The sequence below is a fragment of the Ursus arctos genome, unplaced genomic scaffold (assembly GCF_023065955.2).
Source record: "Ursus arctos isolate Adak ecotype North America unplaced genomic scaffold, UrsArc2.0 scaffold_9, whole genome shotgun sequence".
NCBI classification, from domain to species: domain Eukaryota; kingdom Metazoa; phylum Chordata; class Mammalia; order Carnivora; family Ursidae; genus Ursus; species Ursus arctos.
The window spans coordinates 56187698-56205912 of record NW_026623111.1 but is presented as its reverse complement, the minus strand read 5'-3'; the positions used below and the strand labels follow the sequence as shown (position 1 = coordinate 56205912).

The 18215-nt window shown below is 39.8% G+C and overlaps 1 protein-coding gene and 1 long non-coding RNA gene across 5 annotated transcripts in view; one reads left to right on the top strand and one right to left on the bottom strand.

Moving 5' to 3' along the window:
- Window positions 1-17309, bottom strand: part of LOC130543230 (uncharacterized) — a 77525-nt gene extending 60216 nt beyond the window's left edge. Inside the window, exons 1-2 of the long non-coding RNA XR_008958402.1 lie at window positions 17083-17309; window positions 12835-13076 (exon numbers count right to left, since the gene is read on the bottom strand). This is a non-coding gene — a long non-coding RNA (uncharacterized LOC130543230). The remainder of the gene's footprint in view (window positions 1-12834; window positions 13077-17082) is intronic.
- A 21-nt stretch (window positions 17310-17330) lies between these two features.
- ANKRD17 (ankyrin repeat domain 17) overlaps window positions 17331-18215 on the top strand; it is a 154606-nt gene continuing 153721 nt past the window's right edge. For all 4 annotated transcript variants that reach the window (XM_026509990.4, XM_026509989.4, XM_026509987.4 and 1 more), the window contains exon 1: window positions 17331-18212. In XM_026509990.4, coding sequence (XP_026365775.1) covers window positions 17814-18212 — 399 coding nt within the window. In that variant the 5' untranslated portion in view covers window positions 17331-17813. The remainder of the gene's footprint in view (window positions 18213-18215) is intronic.

Sequence of the window (18215 nt, the reverse complement as noted above, 5' to 3'; positions counted from 1 at the left end):
CAGCATTCTGCTTCTGGCAGGGGCCGGCTCATTTTCCAGAACTATCCGCAAACCAGGCTTGAATTTTTACTTCCTAAGTCAACTGGTAATAGAGAATTCCCCATGCAGTCACAAGTATGGGTTGATGGAATGGTGGCAATATAGAAACGGTAGGCATCTGGTAATGTGAACCACCTACTTGGTTGAGAAATTTACCAGTAGCTTCAGGACTAGCTTTGTTCCAATCTTCTGTATGTCACTTTCAGTTGATTTTGCAGCGATTCTGCATGTATTCAGCGTCACAGCTTGTTAGGTTACATAAAACCCAGTTTGTGATGGTCATCCAAGACCCCAAGGCCTTAAATTCTCATGGTAAGGTGTTGTTTCTACCAAGGCTCACAAAGCAAGCCAGGGACTGTTCCTCAAACGGAGAGTAGTTAATCATATGGCATTGATTCAAAGCCCCAGAGGCCTACATTGTGATTCTCCCAATGGGGCTGTCCACAGGCTCCAAAGAGCATCTTGATCTGTGATCTTTTTTTGACACTTAATCACTGGCCATGCTACAGCATAGGCCAGCTAGAAAGTTCTCTTGCTTTTGAGGACCTTTCAAAGTTGGTAACTTTCATTAAAGAGATTGAAGTAGTACATCCAATTGTAGTATATGCTAATTAAAAAGAATTCAGAGGCTCATCAAGTGTTCTCTCTCTTACTGATATGGGTAAAAGGTACAGAACATTTCCTATTTCATTGAAGAGAATATCTTAAGATGCTCAAGACTGCCTGATCCCCAGAAATTTCAGTGAGGTCACAGTTACCTGGATTTTCATTGGAATTCATCTCCCATTCTCTGAAATCTAGTCACTAAGTCCAATGAGCCCGTCATCAAAGTAGTTGGCCAGTGTGATGTTATGTGAGATTATGAGATAGTGCAATGGGAAAGGTATCTGCAGAATAATGTGTAAGCCAGAGCTGGAGAGCTAAAATAGATCAATGAAAATAAAGTTGTGTTTCTACAAGGTAAAAAACAAGCACCTTCTGGGGATCTCTTCTTACCGAGATAGAGGCGGGGGGGGGGGGGGGGAAGCCAGATTAGTATAGCCGTATTCTAACTGCTAGAAGTTGTGTTGATTTGCTTTATTTAAGAAGCCATATCAGGGAGAGCAACTCTTACTAAAGTCACTACCTGATTATATTTACAGTAATCTACTGTTATTCTCCAGGATTCATCTGTTTGTACATAGGCCAAAGGGGATAGATAAATGTGAATAGAAAGAAATCACTGGCACTATATCTTTCAAGTCTTTTATGGTAGCACTAATCCTGCAACTTCCCCAGGAATGCAGCTTTACTAATTTTGTTGGGGAGAATAGTTCCAGGGGCTTCCATTTGGCCTTCCTAACTGTCCACATTCTACAGGTTAGGAAGGCAATCCTGGTATTCCTACAATATTAAATATGTCCATAAAAGAACTGGAGAATTAACAAGAGGATGAGTTTGTGAGTCATCATGAGGCAGACTCAAGCGCAAACTATATTAATCACCTGACTTCCATAAGCAACCATTCTGATTGGTAAATCATAGTGGCATTTCAAATCCTGGGGATTCAAATATGCTACGAGTCAGTGTCCAGTAAATTCCTGAATAGTTTCCTTTTCCCAGTGCACAGGCATAGTATTGATCCACTATTGCTGCTTAACAAATTGCTCCCAAATTGCTCAGTGGTTTATACACTTATTCCTGCTTACATCCATGCATGGGTCAGCTGCTCTAGGCTGGATTAAATAGGCTGGACAGCATACACAAATGCCATACATATCTTCAAAAATCCAAAAAGGCCCACTGGTGATGTTCTTTTTTAGTGGTAAGTGTGAAAAGATTTGCCTGGGTAGGTCTGGTGATCTCAGCTGGGCTTATTCCTATATCTGTAGTTTAGCTGAGGTTAGTTCTGCTTTATGCTACAGGTTTGCTGGTGTGGGTTTCTTCCACTGTCTCTTTCCTCTTGGATCAGTGAAGTAGCTGGGATGTGTTCTCATGACAGTTATAAAAGGGCAAGAAGTCAAGTAAATGTGTGTAACTGCTTGCGTAGGTTCAGAATTGGCACAATGGTACTTCCATCTATACCACATTGGCCAAGCGAGTCATACTGCTGAGGGGGCAGGAAAATACACTCTGGCTACGGTAAGGACATAGCAAGAATGTGGATGGAGACAGAGCTGAAGAAATAGGTTGAAGCATTAGTGAATGTCCATGGGTTCCTTATAGAAAGTAAGGAGAAAGATTTACACCATGTACCTGTGATACACGTATCTTGCTCATGTGACCCCTCCTCGTGGTTCTTAGATCTAGAGATTAGGGAAGAAGCTGCAATTTTCAATTTTTAAGTTACATCAGGGCCACCATTTTGCACAATTCACAGGCTCATAATTCTCATTGGAGGGGGTCTTATGATCCAGGAAACTCCATCTGTCTAGACTACAATGTAAATGTTGCTAAGAGCTATGTGCAATGTGGCAATCCTGGTTATTCCTGTGATCTGCCTATCTATCTAAACCCTAAGGAACTTCATGGGCAATTTGCCATTACCAAAGATCCTTTCATTCTCAATATCACTGTGTTCTTACACTTATGGAAATCATACCTACCTTGCCTCTATTTCTTAAATGCTGTAACTTGATCTGTGTTACTGTGGGATGACATCATTTTTATTAAACTCAAAGAGCCTTGGGGCACCTGGGTGGCTCAGTTGGTTAAGTGTATGACTGTTGGTCTCAGCTCAGGTCTTGATTTCAGAGTCCTGAGTTCAAGCCCTGCATTGGGCTCCACACCACGTGTGGAGCCTACTTAAAAAAAAAAAAGAGAGCCTTTTTATAGATCCTCAACAGCATTTAAAAAATTTTTTTGACCCTAGATGAAAGATACTAGAGTGTTGAGCTTTTTAAGACTGTTGACCCTTTCACCACTGCCTTCTCAATATCTTGCTGAAAGGTGTATCCTTTGGGCCTTTCTGGGAGACAGTGGAGAGCAGGAGAAAGAGTGAACATGATAAATCCATTCAAGTTTTCCTATTTCTTTAAGTCTTTCTATTCCTTCCTCTACATTTTGCTAAGGAACTTGTGATCTCAAATCCACTTAACATTGTCCATCAGTGAAAACACATTTCAGTCACTCAAACAAACAAATGATTATAACTACTCCAAAAGAATTATTAAATTAAAATTTTCATATCAATAAATTTGACTCTGTAAGAAGTGCATTTGTTGTGATGAGCACCAGGTGACGTATGGAATTGTTGAATCACTATTTTGTACACTGAAACTAATATAACACTGTATGTTAACAAATGATCTGTCCACTAAGGGGTATTATCCAAAATATATAAATACATAAAGAACTTAGACAACTGAACACCCCCCCCCCCTATAATCTGTTAAAAATGGGCAGAGGACCTGAACAACTTTTTTCCAAAGAAGACTCACAGATGGCCAACAGACACATGAAAAGACACTCAACATCACTAATCATCAGGGAAATTTAAATCAAAACTACAATGAGATATTGCCTTACACCTGTCAGAATGGCTAGAGTTAAAAAAAACCCCACACAAAAACCAACACTTGTTGGTGAGGATGTGGAGAAAGAACACTAATGCACTGTTGGTGGGGATGCAGTCACTGTGGAAAACAGTATGGACACTCCTCAAAAATTGAAAATAAAAATATCATATGATCCAGTAACTCTGATACTGGATATTAACTCCCCCAAAATGAAAACAATAATTCAAAAAGATATATGCACCTCTGTTTATTGAAGCATTATTGTTTTTTACCTTTCACTCTCCTGTTGTTGAAAATTTATTTGCCTTGGCATAAAAAAATATATGTGCCTTAAGTAGTTATACAATAGTCAATATATGGAAGCAACCCAAGTGTCCATCCATAGATGAATAAAGAGGTGGTATACACACAACACACACACACACACACACACACACACACACACACACACGAATATTACTCAGTTATGAAAAAGGATGAGATCTTGCCATTTGCAACAAAATGGATGGACCTAGATGATATAATGCTAAGTGAAATAAGTCAGTCAAAGAAAGTCAAATATCATATGATTACACTCATATGTAGAATTAAAAAAAAGAAAACAAAGAAAAAAAGACACAGACTCCTAAATACAGAGAATGAACTGGTTGGTGGTTGCCAGAAGGGAGATGGGTGGGGGGATGAGTGAAATAGATAAAGTGGATTAAGAGGTACAAACTTCCAGTTATAAATAAGTCACAAAGATATAAACAGTCAATCAGTTTGTAATAATGTTGCTTGGTGACAGAGGATGACTACACTTACTGTGGTGAGCACTGAGTAATGTACAGAATTATTAATCATTATGTTATACACTGAAAACTAATATATTGTATGTTAATTATACTTCAATAACTTTTTTTAATTTTAAAGAAAGGAGTGGGGGGAAATAATGGGTAATCATAAATTAAAGATTAAATATTTTGAAATAAAAATCATAATATAGAAAGAATATTTTAAAATTAAAATGTTTTTTATCTAAAAAAGTAAAATGATCATTGATATAGTTGGAGTAATATTAACCACATCTGCTACTGTTTTCTACTGGTTGCCCTTTTTCTTCGTTTCTATTTTGTCTTTCACACTTTTTCTGTCTTTTGTGGTGTTAATTGTGCATTTCAGTTGATTCCATTTTCTCTCATGTCTTAGCATATCAATTAAGTTTTTTTTTCTTTTTTTAGTGGTTTTCCTAAAATTTCCAACATATACTTACAACCAATCCAAGCTCACTTTCAAATAACACTATACCACTTCATGGGTGGTGTGAGTACCTTTTAACAAAATATTCTTAATTCCTCCCTCCCATCCCATGTATCATTTCTGTTGTTCATTTCACTTATACACAAGCTTACACACACACACACACACACACACATCCATACACACACCTACACATTAGTATATATAATCAAATACTTTGTTGGTATTATTATTTTGAACCAACCATTAACTGTTAGATCAATCAAGAATACGAAAAATGTTTTTGTTTTCCTTTCAATTCATTCTCCAATGAATTTCTTTATGCAGATCCATGTTTCTGGTCTATATTATTTTCATTCTCTCTGAAGAACTTTCTTAAACAATTCTTACAAGGTAGATCTACTGGCAACAAATTCTGTCAATTTTTATTTGTCTAAGGAAGTGTTTCTCCACTTCTGCAGGATAATTTTTCAGGGTACAGAATTCTAGATTGGTGGGGGTGTTTTTTCTCAATGTTTTAAACATTTCACCCTACTCTCTTTTTGCTTGCATGGCTTCTAAGGAGAAGGTGAACATAACTCTTATCTTTGCCCCCCTGTAGTTAAGATATTTCTTTCCTTTGCTCCTTTTAAGACTTTTTATTTTCGATTTTCTTCAGTTTGAATATGGTATGATTAGGTATAGTTTTTGTTGTTGTTGTTGCAGTTGTTTTTTTGCATTTATCCTGCTTAGTGTTCTCTGAGCTTCCTGGATCTGTAGTTTGGTGTCTGACATTAATCTGGGGAACTTTCTCAGTCATCAATGCTTCAAATATTACTTCTGTTGCTTTCTCTCTTTTTTCTCCTGGTATTCCCATTACATGCATTTTCCACCCTTTGTAATTGTCCCACAGTTCTTGGATATGTTGTTCTGTTTTTTATTTTTTCCAGTTTTTTTCCTCTCTGTTTTTCAGTTTTGGAAGTTTCTATTGTCATATCCTTGGGCTCAGCAATTCTTTCTTTAGCTGAGTTCAGCCTACTTACGAATCCAACAAAGGCCTTCCTCATTTCTGTTGGTGTTTCTTTTTTATTCCTTCGTAGAATTTTCATTTCTCTGCTTACATTATCCATCTATTGTTGCATGTTGTCTACTTTTGCCATTAAAGCTTTTAGCATGTAATCATATATTTTTGTTAAAATTCTTGGCCTAATAATTCCAATATTCATGCCATATTTGACTCTGGTTTTGATGATTGTTCAGTTGCTTCAAACTGTTTTTAGCATTTAGTATGATTGCAGGTTTTCACTGAAAGTAGACACGATATACTGGGTAAAAGGAACTATAATAAATAGGCCTTTAGTAATGCCCTATGATAGGGTTGGGGGAATGGTTAGTGTTCTATAGTCCTAAGATTAGGTCTCAGTCTCTGTTGAGTTTGTGCCACTGTGAATTTCAATAGTGCTTCTTAGCCTCCCCCCTTCTCACTCCACCTCACATAGGACAGGATGGCCAGAATGACCTGGCATTAGGTTAGGCTCTGATAAAACCCCAGCGGGTTGGGTTTTGGCAAAATATTTTCTTCTGAGGACAGGCGTTGTTCAGAAGAACATAATGCTCTGGTGTATTTTAAAATGGTTATTTTTGAAAGTAATCAGTAGTATTAAAATTTCCTCTAATATTCACTGTGAGGACCTAGTAGGGCTCCTGGAGGTAAAACTCATCAAAGCATGGGAGCCCCTACGATTGGATCCTCCTAGAGTTTTACACTCTCAGCTTTGTCCACATTAAGCCTCCAGCAACTTGTCAATTACAGTTCGGGTTTTCCTACCCCAACATCGGTTGCCATGAAGATTTCTCCTCCAGTAAGTTGTGATTCTCTGTCCATTTGTCTGTGTCTTCAATTTTGGAAGCAGTGATTGGCCCTGTGACCTCCCTTCTCTGACAGATCTAAGAAGAGTTGTCGATTTTTAGTTTGTTCAGCTGTTTACTTGTTTGTTGTTAGGATTGAGTGGCCACTTCTAAGCTCCTAACATGCCAGACTAGAACCTCTGCCTATTTTTAAAACTTTTTGTTACATGTGAAAATATAAAAGATTGGATAATTTATTTTCTGGGTTAAGTTATGTTATATAAAATATTTGCATATTTGAGGATTCAAGGTCACTGGGAGAATCCCTTATATGTCAAAGGTTTATTATACTATTTCTTGCATATAGTGTATTTGTAAACTATGTACCTTTTAATGAGCTATACTCAGCATTCTAAATAGTGTATATTACATAGTAGTTAAAAAATTTCTGTAGAATAATCAATAAATGAGTGAATGAATAAGTTCCTTGGGATTCTGTGTAGTATTACCAGACCAAACTTTCTAATGGGCTCAGTGTGTCCTGAGAAAGATACATGCCAGGAATTGTTCTAATTCTTAATATTTCTACTAGTTACTAATATACTTGCTTGCTCTCAGTCTGAACTCTGAAAATGTTTCTTTTGATGTTCAATTTGAAAGTAAAAACTCAGGAACTCACAAATCTCTGTGCAGGAGTTGTTCTATGAAATACCCACTTTAAGTTCTCCAAACTATAAGAACGAAAATTGTCAAACTAGCAAACATAAAATGGAGAACAACAATTAAATGTGTGCAGCTTATTTGTTTAATAACCAATAGTTAGTGCACATTATTTCACTGTAGATTATCCTTGCCATATTTTAAATCTCAGACTATCTTTTTCTTGCCGTCAAGAATCTATAAGTTTTCCCATTCCTATATTCCCCTTTACCAACCTAGAACTACATACAAAAAGCAGTATGATTTTAATTTTAACCTAAATAAACTTTAAGATGTTAGATATATTTTTGAAAGAAAATTAAATATAAAATATATATTCATTACCCACTAACATTTAATTAAATTTGAATTGTGTAGCCACTGTGTTCTACTAAAGTGACCAGTAGTTAATTACTATTTGTGCTAGATTGTTATCCCCCTAGCCCTCAGCTTAACTATTTACTTTGTTCTGCTTCCACAGCAGCAGACTTAAGAAAATTATAAGTTCCAAAAAAAGTGATCAGAGGGCAAAAGAGATCTCAAAATCATGCCATATGAGGAGTAACTGAAAAGAAGGAAAGAGAAAACTAGGGTCATTGGATGGATAGCAATTTAAGGGGAGGCACATTTCATCTCAACATCTGTCTCAGATTCCTTCATGTGGTCTACTGCCCCGAATGATTTGGCTTTTGCTAACTTTTCCAGCATTATCCTCCAAATATTGTTCCATTCACTTTTTTGTTTCAGCTATTTTCACACAATCTGATACCTCCCTTTTCAGGACTTTTGTACAAACACTACTTTGGCCAGCAATATTCTCTATTTTTTTTAACCTAAGTAATTTCTACTATAGATCTCAGTTCAAACATTATTTTCTCAGGAAAGCCCCACTCTCAAACAAAAGTCCCTGGGTCAGGTTTCCTTGTTAGTAGTTATTTCATTTGCATGTCTCTCACATTAGACTATGTGTCAAGGACCATGTTTGTGTTGTTCACCATTTTCTGCCTAACACAGTGACTAGCGCATAGTAGGTAGGGAACAGATCCCAGGTGGATGAATGAAAATCCATTCTTATGTTGGATAAATTGTCCATTTCAACTTAAATGCCAATACATATATATGTATATATATATAATATACATATATCATATAATAATATATAACAATATATGTCATAACATATGTTATATATTGTTATATGATAATATATTATAATATATATATGTTTTTGAGAGAGAGAGAGACATTGCATGTGCTTGAGCTGGGGGGGTGGGGGCAGGGCAGAGGGAGCGAGATAATCCTAAACAGGCTCCACACCTAGTGCAGAGCCTGCAGAGCCAATGCGGGGCTTAATCTCATGACCCCGAGACCATGACCTGAGTCAAAATCAAGAGTCAGATGCTAATCGACTGAGCCACTCAGGTGGTTTTTTAAAAACCACCAAACAAGCTGGGATCATGCTCTCTCTCTCTTTTTTTAAGATTTTATTTACTCATGAGAGACAGAAAGAGAGAGGCAGAGGGAGAAGCAGGCTCCCCGCTGAGCAGGCAGCCCGATGTGGGACTCAATCCCAGGACCCTGAGATCATGCATGACCTGAGCCAAAGGCAGATGCTCAACTGACTGAGCCACCCAGATACCCATGCTCTTCTTTTTGCAATAAAAGCTTAAAATTAAAAAAAAAAAAAAAAAATTAAAAAAAAATTAAAAAAAACCCCAAACCCACCAGAAAATAGCAACAACAAAATAAAAACAGGTAGGTGACAAAAATGAAGGAATAACACTGGATAATAAGAATTTGTATAAACTGTGGGTAACTGAAGAAAGTGTGTGTTATGTAAAGGCATTCAAAATTCAAAGAACTTTGAAATGCTGTGATGACAGAATATAGCATGTCCATATAATAGTTTTGGTTATAGATTAGTATTCTGCAGTGCTTATATTAAAATGATATATCCATTATATATTCAATACAAATGATATTATAGAGAATACTTACTGGCATTAAAATACGCTTATAAGTTTTTTAAAAAGCACACTTTTTAAATGTTCTACAATGAACATGAATTGTTTTTGTATTCAGAAATGAATTGTTTTTACAAGGTAAAGAAGTAACTCGGGTGGCAATGTGGAGGATAAAATGGGAGTAGACTAGGACTAGAGGCAGAAAGATTAGACTATTGAAATAGTATGGGTGAAAGCTGGTAGAAGCCAAATTAAGGTAGTAGTTGTGAGGACAAAGAAAGTAATTAGATAGGAGGACATAGAATGAATAGGATTTGGTAATCTTAGATCTGGTTAGGATGGAGATAAAGGTTACGGAAACATTAACTTAAACACAGTAATTCTGCTGATAACCCTGAATCTAAAGGGGTTGGAGATAAGGGTTATGAATTCACTAGCCTTAAACATGGTAATTGAAATAAGATTCCTCAGGGAGAGAATATAATATAGAACTAGGGCAATGGCCTGAATCATGGGGAAAATCTTACCTTCTAAAAGCCAGAGGAAGAAAGGCCTATAAAGAATATTAAGTAGGACTGATTAGAGAGATAAAGCAAGTAGGAAGTTATCATGGAAATTAAAGGAAGTGGGTTTCAAGTAGGGATTGGTCAATGATACTAGTGGAGAAAGCATCTTTCGAGCTTCTGATGTTTGCTCCCTGTAAATGGACCTCAACTAGTTTGAGGTCTTTCTTTGCACTTGAGGAGACTGAGTGACTTACATGATTAGTGAATTTGTAAAGAATGTCTGGTTTAGCTCTGTCCTCCAACATACAAGGTTGTCCACAGAAACCAAATTATCATTTGAGCCTCCATGCTATCCTTGTCAAGTGTTGCTAGGAATTGAAGGTATAAATTGGTCTAATTCTGGGGATAAGTTGGCAGGCATTTTTGGTTTTCATACTAAGCAACATTAATCAACCTAATCTTATTAGTAAAAAAGTGATATTTTGGCCCCCATTTCCATCCTTGCTTCACTTCTCAAATTGTTCAGAACCTAGGAGAAGAGGGGAATTATTTTATTGAGACCCCTTGGATTTGACAATTGATGTCAAATTCCACAAGAGTCAGGTAAAGAGGGACTAAAAAGAGGCTAATGACTTTAGAAATTAGGAATTAATCATAAATCATTATCTTCCTTAATAAAGTCAGTTTCTCCAAGGCAAGTGAGGGAATGTCTCCATGATGGTGTTAGTTGGGCACCTATAATTACCGCTTCAATCCTTGTTCTCTAAGATTCTCTTAAGAATGGAACTATACCACCCAGGGGACTACATTAGTCAGGGCTATGCTATTTTAATTGCAAATGAATAAAACCTACCTTAAAATAGCTTAAAGAAGGGTGGGAAGGGTTGGTGAGAGAAGAGGCAGAATTTAGTGGCCACTTAATGGACAATGGATCCAATCCTGGATTTCAAATATCATCTGGACTCTACTCTCTATTGCTCATATCTGCTTTCTTTTGTCTTTGTTGTATGGTAAGATAGGCTCATTCCATGTTATGTCAGCAGCTCTAGCCTTAGTAAAATTTTCACAGATAACTGGAAAGATTAGCCTGGCTCATATGCCTATGTTCATGACAGGGAAAAAAACCAGTAATATAACTGACAGCTTTATCAGGTAGAGAAAAGGCATTTCCTGAGGAGATGGACATTTAAGTGTTGGAGTGTTCTCCACAACATTCCATCCTTTGGTTACCTAGCATCTACACTTGTGCTTCTTCCAGTACATATACTTTCAAAAACGTCTTAGCTTAAGACAATGTAATTATCCCATGGACAACTGAAGTACTCTCCTGGGAAACATGCCAAAGTCTCATCCTATTATCACATCTTGCTTGAAAACCAAGAGTTCTGATGTGCATTTCTTTTGGTCAGGTCTGGATGTAGCTCTTTGTGGTACAACAGGATAAAGATAATTTTATTAGATAGTGGTATAAACTTAACCAGGTGAGTTAAGGGCACTCACACGGGGCTTGATCTCACAACTCTGAGATCATGACCTGAGCCGAAATCAAGAGCTGAAATCAAGAGTGCCACCCAGGCACCCAAAGGGCACTCTTAATTAGCTAGTGGATGAGGTCCTTGGTTGGCTAATATAGTGGTCTTGAGTTTGCTCTCTGAAAGGTGCTCCCTTAACCCTTACACAAAAGAGGGCATTGGAATTAGGCAATCACAGACCCTTGTTTGCAACAGTCGGTGTTTCTATCAATACAATTCTCTTGCAATCTTAGTTGGCTGCTGGCCACCTTGCTTTTTGGTAACTGTGGTTTAGAAACCAAAAATGGAGATGGTATATGAACCTGTTTTCTGTCCTTAAGCAATGGGTTTCAGGGTCGGAATGCAACATCTACCCTCCAGCCAAGTAAATATAACTACCTATTTCTTTATCTATACTCCAGTCAACTAAACATAAGTATTTCTATTTTGGCTTTTGCATCCAAAATTTTAAACTGAAGAATGAACTTAGGGATATGGTGCAGCTAGGTTTTATCTGTCCCCTTGCCCCCAAGTCACATCTCCGGGAATGGCTCCTCACATTAGGACTAATTTGTCAACCTTTGTCAGACAGAATAAGTATAGCAGGAGATGCATGAGGTGATAAAGGATCAAGCTTTTTCCAGGGTTCCAATTATATCTTTTACTGGGTGTCCAACTCCCTATCTTTGTTTGTACTAACTTTAGCTCAGGATAAATAATATGGGTTTTCCAAATCTGCAAGATGCAAGGTTAATTCTCAGGCACATGGGTTACTGAGTACACAGAGAAAGAGTGTCTTAGAAATATGTTCTCTTTCTTCTGCATTCAGATAGCTAGTTTGGACTGAAGTAAATCCCTTTCTTTAGGACCTCACTAAAAGACACACTCCAAAATCCTGATGTTTTCCTATCAATTCTCTTAGAACTTCCACCTTGGTACAGACATTGCCTAAAACCTAAAATTCAACAGGTTGTTGCTTGCTACATGTTAGGTATTGCCAAACCTCCTAGCTAGGGCTAAGGAAACTTATTTCTGTGCATCCCACCTAGACTCACTGGTTTTACATTTCAGACTGTGTCATTTGTTGACACCGGTACTATTTTATGCACTAATCAGGAATATAAACAGGAACTTTGCCATTTTGAGATTCTTACTCTCTTCCAGTTTAACAGTCTGTTTTTAATTCCACATTACTTTTTATTCAAATTCAGGGAATTCAAAGGTTAAGGTATTATTATTAGACTGTTCTCATCTCTCCTCTAAGACTTTATCTGGTTGCTAGAGGTAAGTACTTTATGGCATTGCAGAGGGAAATATGGTTTGCTTGGTGTCTAATTTTGTGGCTGAAAGGTTCACTGTTGATACAACTTGTATCTACTCTGTCAAAGTGTGATTGTTTTCCCTCTGCCCTTACATCAAAATGTATGGATATTAGTGTCTTCTCAATAGGATTCTCTATCCAATCCATGGATTCATACCACAGCCTCTGCCATGAGTTTCCATCACCTTGTCCTGCAAGCAGTTAGGCTTACTATGAACCAAGTTTACATACCTCTTAAGAAATTCTGCATTTCCTTTTGAGTCCACTGTCATCAAGAAAGATGCAGGATTGGAGTGGTTATCAATGCTGCTTGGTCCACTCTGCTTAAACAGAATAGGCTGTGTTTCTTCTTCATTGTAGTTGCCCGTGTTGGGCAAACCTCCTCGTGGGAAGCAGGGCACAAGCCATAAGCTCTGTTTTTGAATTCTGGTCTTCTTGGCAGTATCTACCCCTTATCCTTCGGTGTTTTAACCCTGAGGAGAGAGCCAGGAAATACATGTCTCAAATCATGGGCTCTTTTCTCCTTCTACAATACCATTGAGGCTGCCTCAATTTCATTCTCAGGCAGGCTCACTTCACATGGTGATCAGAGGCCATAGCGAGTTAAGTTTTTGCTTAATTCCAGAGTGAGGTGCCTCTTTCTCAACAGTGCTAGCCAAAATGGTGAGACTGTTTCTGATTGGCTTTGTTTTATTAACCCGCCCATTTCTGAACCAATACTCTGGCTGGCCTGATCCATGGGCCTACCCCTGTGGTATGGGTATCAGGACTAGGTAATGGACAGCTGCACCTGGGCAAAGGTTAGAACTATATTAGTTAGGATAACTTCCAAATCTGTGGCTTAACACAAAAGAATGCTTATAAACTCCAAAACAAGTGAGTCCTTCCACCTTGTGGCTTGGCCATCTTCAACACGTGGCTTCTAATACAACTGTATTCATCTGCCTCAATTTGGTGGGGAATGGGGAGATCCTGGACTTTTCATGTGCTGTTTTTCTGGACAAGAGCTGCAACAGGAGCACATCACTTCTACTCACATCCCACCTGTTAGAACCTAATTGGCACCTCTAACTGGCAAGCCAAATTGCAAGGGAGGCAGGGAAATAAAATCTGTGTCCAGAAAAAGAATCTAGTGTCTGCAAGAGTCCACTATTCTGATCACTAAATATCTATTTTACCTTCTCTTCGCACACAGAGAACACATCCAACCCCAATGGAGACAACCTAAAATTCTGTTCAGTTACTAAGTCAGGCTTAAAGTCTAGGTTTTTAGGTAATGTGCAGTCCTCTTCATTAGGTCCAGGTGTAAACTATGAACTAAAAAGACAAGTTATCTCTAATATTACCCCATACTTCAGCAAACCCAATGTATAGTGGTTAAACAGACACAGGTAACTACACTATGTTCTCATTAGGAAGAGAGAAAGATGTGAGACACTAGGCAATATGGATACATAACAATGATGAAATGCTGCATGGGCATTTTGTGATCCATCTCCCCTGAGAACAGAGGAAGTCTTGATGAGACCTCAGCCTAGTCTTTGGGAGGAACTCTGTTGTCCTTTGTCTTCTGTATAGCTCCTGATACTAACCTCTGATATGTTGTGCCTTATTCTCCATGGCCACATTCTGTGTGGGCATTGGGATGCTATAAAGTGTTTATGCCCTATTTCCTCACTGTCATTTGCCTCACTGTCTTAATACCTGAGTAACATCTGAATGAGGTTAATGATTTGATTAGTAATGAAATTCCTTCAAAAATTTAGTCTTGTGATCTATTTGCTTCAAGTAACTACACCCGAAGTTCATTTGTTCTTTTTTTCTTTCTTATTTATTTATTTATTTATTTATTTAATTTCTACACCCAACTTGGGGCTTAAACTCATGACCCTGAGATCAAGAGTCACATGCTCTTCTGACTGAGCCAGCCAGGCCCTGACCCAAAGTTCTTTCTTATATAATTCTCAAACCTGATTCACTTCCTTGCTTCCTTGCCCCCGTGTCTGTTTCTCTAGAACTTCATCCCAGCCACCTTCAGGCCATCTAAAATAATGGCCTTGAATGGGAGCACCAAAGCCTCGACATGACCTTTGTTCCTCTGTTGTACTCAAGGTTTCTTCCATTTCATTTTTTACCACTCAAGGTCTAGAAAGTCAGCTTTTCCAATCTTTCCAAATATTCTTATGCATTTTCACTTCTGCCATTCTTTCCTTGAGCTTATCTTTTTAGGAAAACCTTGATAAAAGTAAAATGTAAAATTCAAAATACACTATTACTTTTATTCTTTTGAACCATTTCCTCTAGAACTAGTCTCAATAAATAGGTGATACACTTTTCAATTATGTTGCCCCTACAAAACCTGGGCTCCTTCTGGCCTCCTATATCAGTTTCTCCAACATCTGCTACATCATCACTAAGCCAATGCAACGTATTTTAGATTACTGTCCTAGCAGTATTCTCCTTCTCGTACCAATTTCTGGATTACTTATGGTCATTCTAGCTCCCATAACATATAAATTCTCAAATCTCAATTTTCTCTTATAAGAAGTCCAAAAAAGTGTCTTTCTAATTTGGAGGTGGCTATCTTCCTAGTAATGATTTAGCTACTCATGCTTCTCTTTTCTGGCACTGGCATCTCCAACATATAGTTTTCAAGGTAATGATATTCACTCACTACGAGCTGATGGGAGAAAGAGTAAGGGAGGATGGAAGGAACTTTATTAATGCCGGAAACGAATGCATTATTTCCATTCACATCTCATTGGCTAAAAGTCAACCACATGGCTCCAACTAACTGCAAAGGAAATTGGGAAATTTAGTCTAGCTGTATGTCCAGGAAGAAGAAATGTTTCATGAATGGCTAGTCAAGTCTTTACCACAAGGCTCTAAAAAAAAAAAAAAAAAAAGAAAGAAAAGAAAAAGAAAAAAAAAAAAAAGCTAGCCAAAAATAACAGAAAGTCACTGCAGCTGCTCTATTTTAATAGGCTGGCTTGACCATATCCTACTAGTCCCAACAAGATATTCATTTCACTACTATGTAAAAGAGCAAGCATTTATTTTCTCTTAATAATGGGATTAAAAAGAGTATTTTTGATAGTATGATAGGCACAGAAGTTAGAGTGCAAAGGGTTAATGAGTTAAATTCAGAGACAATGAACATAGGATCCTCTTTAAAGAACTGTGAAGGAAAGGAAATGCAGTGGAACCAGCAGTGTGGAGGATTGAAGACAAAAAAGGTAATAAATAGAAGAGAAAGAAGCAATTGGAACTAGAGCGCAGATGGATAATTCATCTCTCTACGAGCAGGGAATGTCTTATTCCTCTGATACTGGAGAAAAGGAAAGTTCTGGAAGTATCTAAGTCTACGGTATTTGGAAAGTTGAAGTTTATGCCTAATAGCATCAGTCTTTTTTGATATTTGAAGTAAAGTCATGTAATGAAATGTGGCTAGGACTTAAGACTGTAAAAAGTATTTTGGTGGGAAGGGAAAAGAAGGTGCTGATGGATATACAGCTGAGATTCTAGGCCTAAACCTGTAGTGGTGCGATACACAAGGTAGTGTAATGTTCTGCACAGGAACTCAGCAACCACTGTAGGAGAGGAACAGGCAGATAGTTGGCTTGGTGTGTGTATTTACAATAGCACTTATTACACCATAGAGACCCTGGAAGCAGAGACTTTGATCTCAAAAACTATGCACACAGTAGGAACATGATGAATTTTTGTTTGAATGAATTGATTCAGTCATTGCCAATTCTGCCATAGTACTCTCTAGAGTACTGGCAACTGCCCACATTTCATATGGTATGCCAATGCTAAAAGGAAAAAAAAATGCTAAAAAAAAAAATTCAGGCACACTCAATTAAACTTAGCAGTCTTAAAATGGCAACTATGTCAGCTGAGACAGACTTTTTATCCTGTGCCAGTACATCTGCCTTTGATGTTTTCTTCATTTTCCTTATGCCACTGTACTCTTATTGGACCAGAAAGGGATAATTCTGAGTTCAATAAGCTACGCTATTATTTCAAAAGTCGTGGGAGTTCTTCACATATCTACAAATGAACTCAAAACCCCCTTCACCATATACCTTCCAAGAAATGCATAGACAAGGATGATTATTTATAATGCTCACTCCACAGATAAAGCCGAGTCGGTGAGGGTTGGAAGAACTATAAATCAGAGTCAATCCGTGAATCGTCTGCAAAGTCTGGCACTGATCCTGCTTCCTTCTCTTGTCTTTACCCTTTGGAAACTTCAACGTTGCGGTAATCTCAGACATCGCCTGATCGAACTCCGTATCACACAACTGTAAACTCAGGCTCACGAAGTCTGTAACTCAACATTTAAACTTAGGCAAAGAGGGCTCCTTCCCTTACACGACGCCATCTCTCAAAGATCCAAAGCCCTAAACACGATTTGGCGGTGGAAAAAATGGCCAGGAATAAAACTACATACGACAGTCCAGAAAGAGGCCCCACCTCCCGGATCTTGCGGTCCTGGCCTCCTGCTAACAAAGTATCAGGACCGCGCTTCCGCACCGGCTTCCCACCCGACCCGGGGCGCTCTTCTCCAGCCGGCACGCCCGCCGCACGCACCGCAGCACAGCCCGCCCGCCGGCGCCCGGAACCCGGCCCTCGAAATCTCACTTTCGTCTTTCGGCCACCCGCGCGCCACCGCTCAGGCGACGGCTGATGGCGTCACCTGCACTTCCGCCTGCGGCTGCGTTCTAGTCACAAGCGAGGAAGGAAGAAGGGAGGTCTGAAGGGCTGTATGTGTGGGGGAAATAGCGAGGAAAGAGGAGAAATCCGGGCGCTCGCCGGCGCTACAACAGTAACCGCGGGCCTCTTCTGTCCCCGCCGTCCCCCCATCGGAAGTCGCCCTAGGCACACTTCCCTCGCCTCTCCGTAGTCTCTCCTCCTCTGGGTCTCCCGACACCCGGGTCTCTCTTTACGCCTCAACCCCCCCCCCCTTTGCTCCCTCACACTCCCTCCCTCTCTCTCCCTCCCATCGTCAGGCTCCCCGCCCTTAGTATCGCGAGACGAGGTGAGAGCTGGCGGAGCGGCGGCGGCGGCGGCGGCAGTAGAGGTGACCGAGGCGGTGGCGGCGGAGGCGGCACCGAGCGCTGTGTCGGCCCCGGTGCGGCCGAAGTCGCGGTAGAGCGTAGCCCCCACGCCCCTCCCCCGTCCGCGCCCTCCCTCTTTCCCTGGGGATGGAGAAGGCGACGGTTCCGGTGGCGGCGGCGGCGGCGGCGGCGGCTGAGGGAGAAGGGAGCCCCCCGGCGGTGGCGGCCGTGGCGGGCCCCCCCGCGGCGGCGGCGGAGGTCGGCAGCGGCGTTGGCGGCGGCAGCGGGGCTCGCTCGGCCTCTTCTCCTCGTGGGATGGTGCGAGTCTGCGACCTACTCCTGAAGAAGAAGCCGCCGCAGCAGCAACACCACAAGGCCAAGCGTAACCGGACTTGCCGACCCCCCAGCAGCAGCGAAAGCAGCAGCGACAGCGACAACAGCGGCGGCGGTGGAGGCGGCGGCGGTGGTGGAGGTGGCGGCGGCACGAGCAGCAACAACAGCGAGGAAGAAGAGGACGACGACGACGAGGAAGAGGAGGTTTCTGAGGCA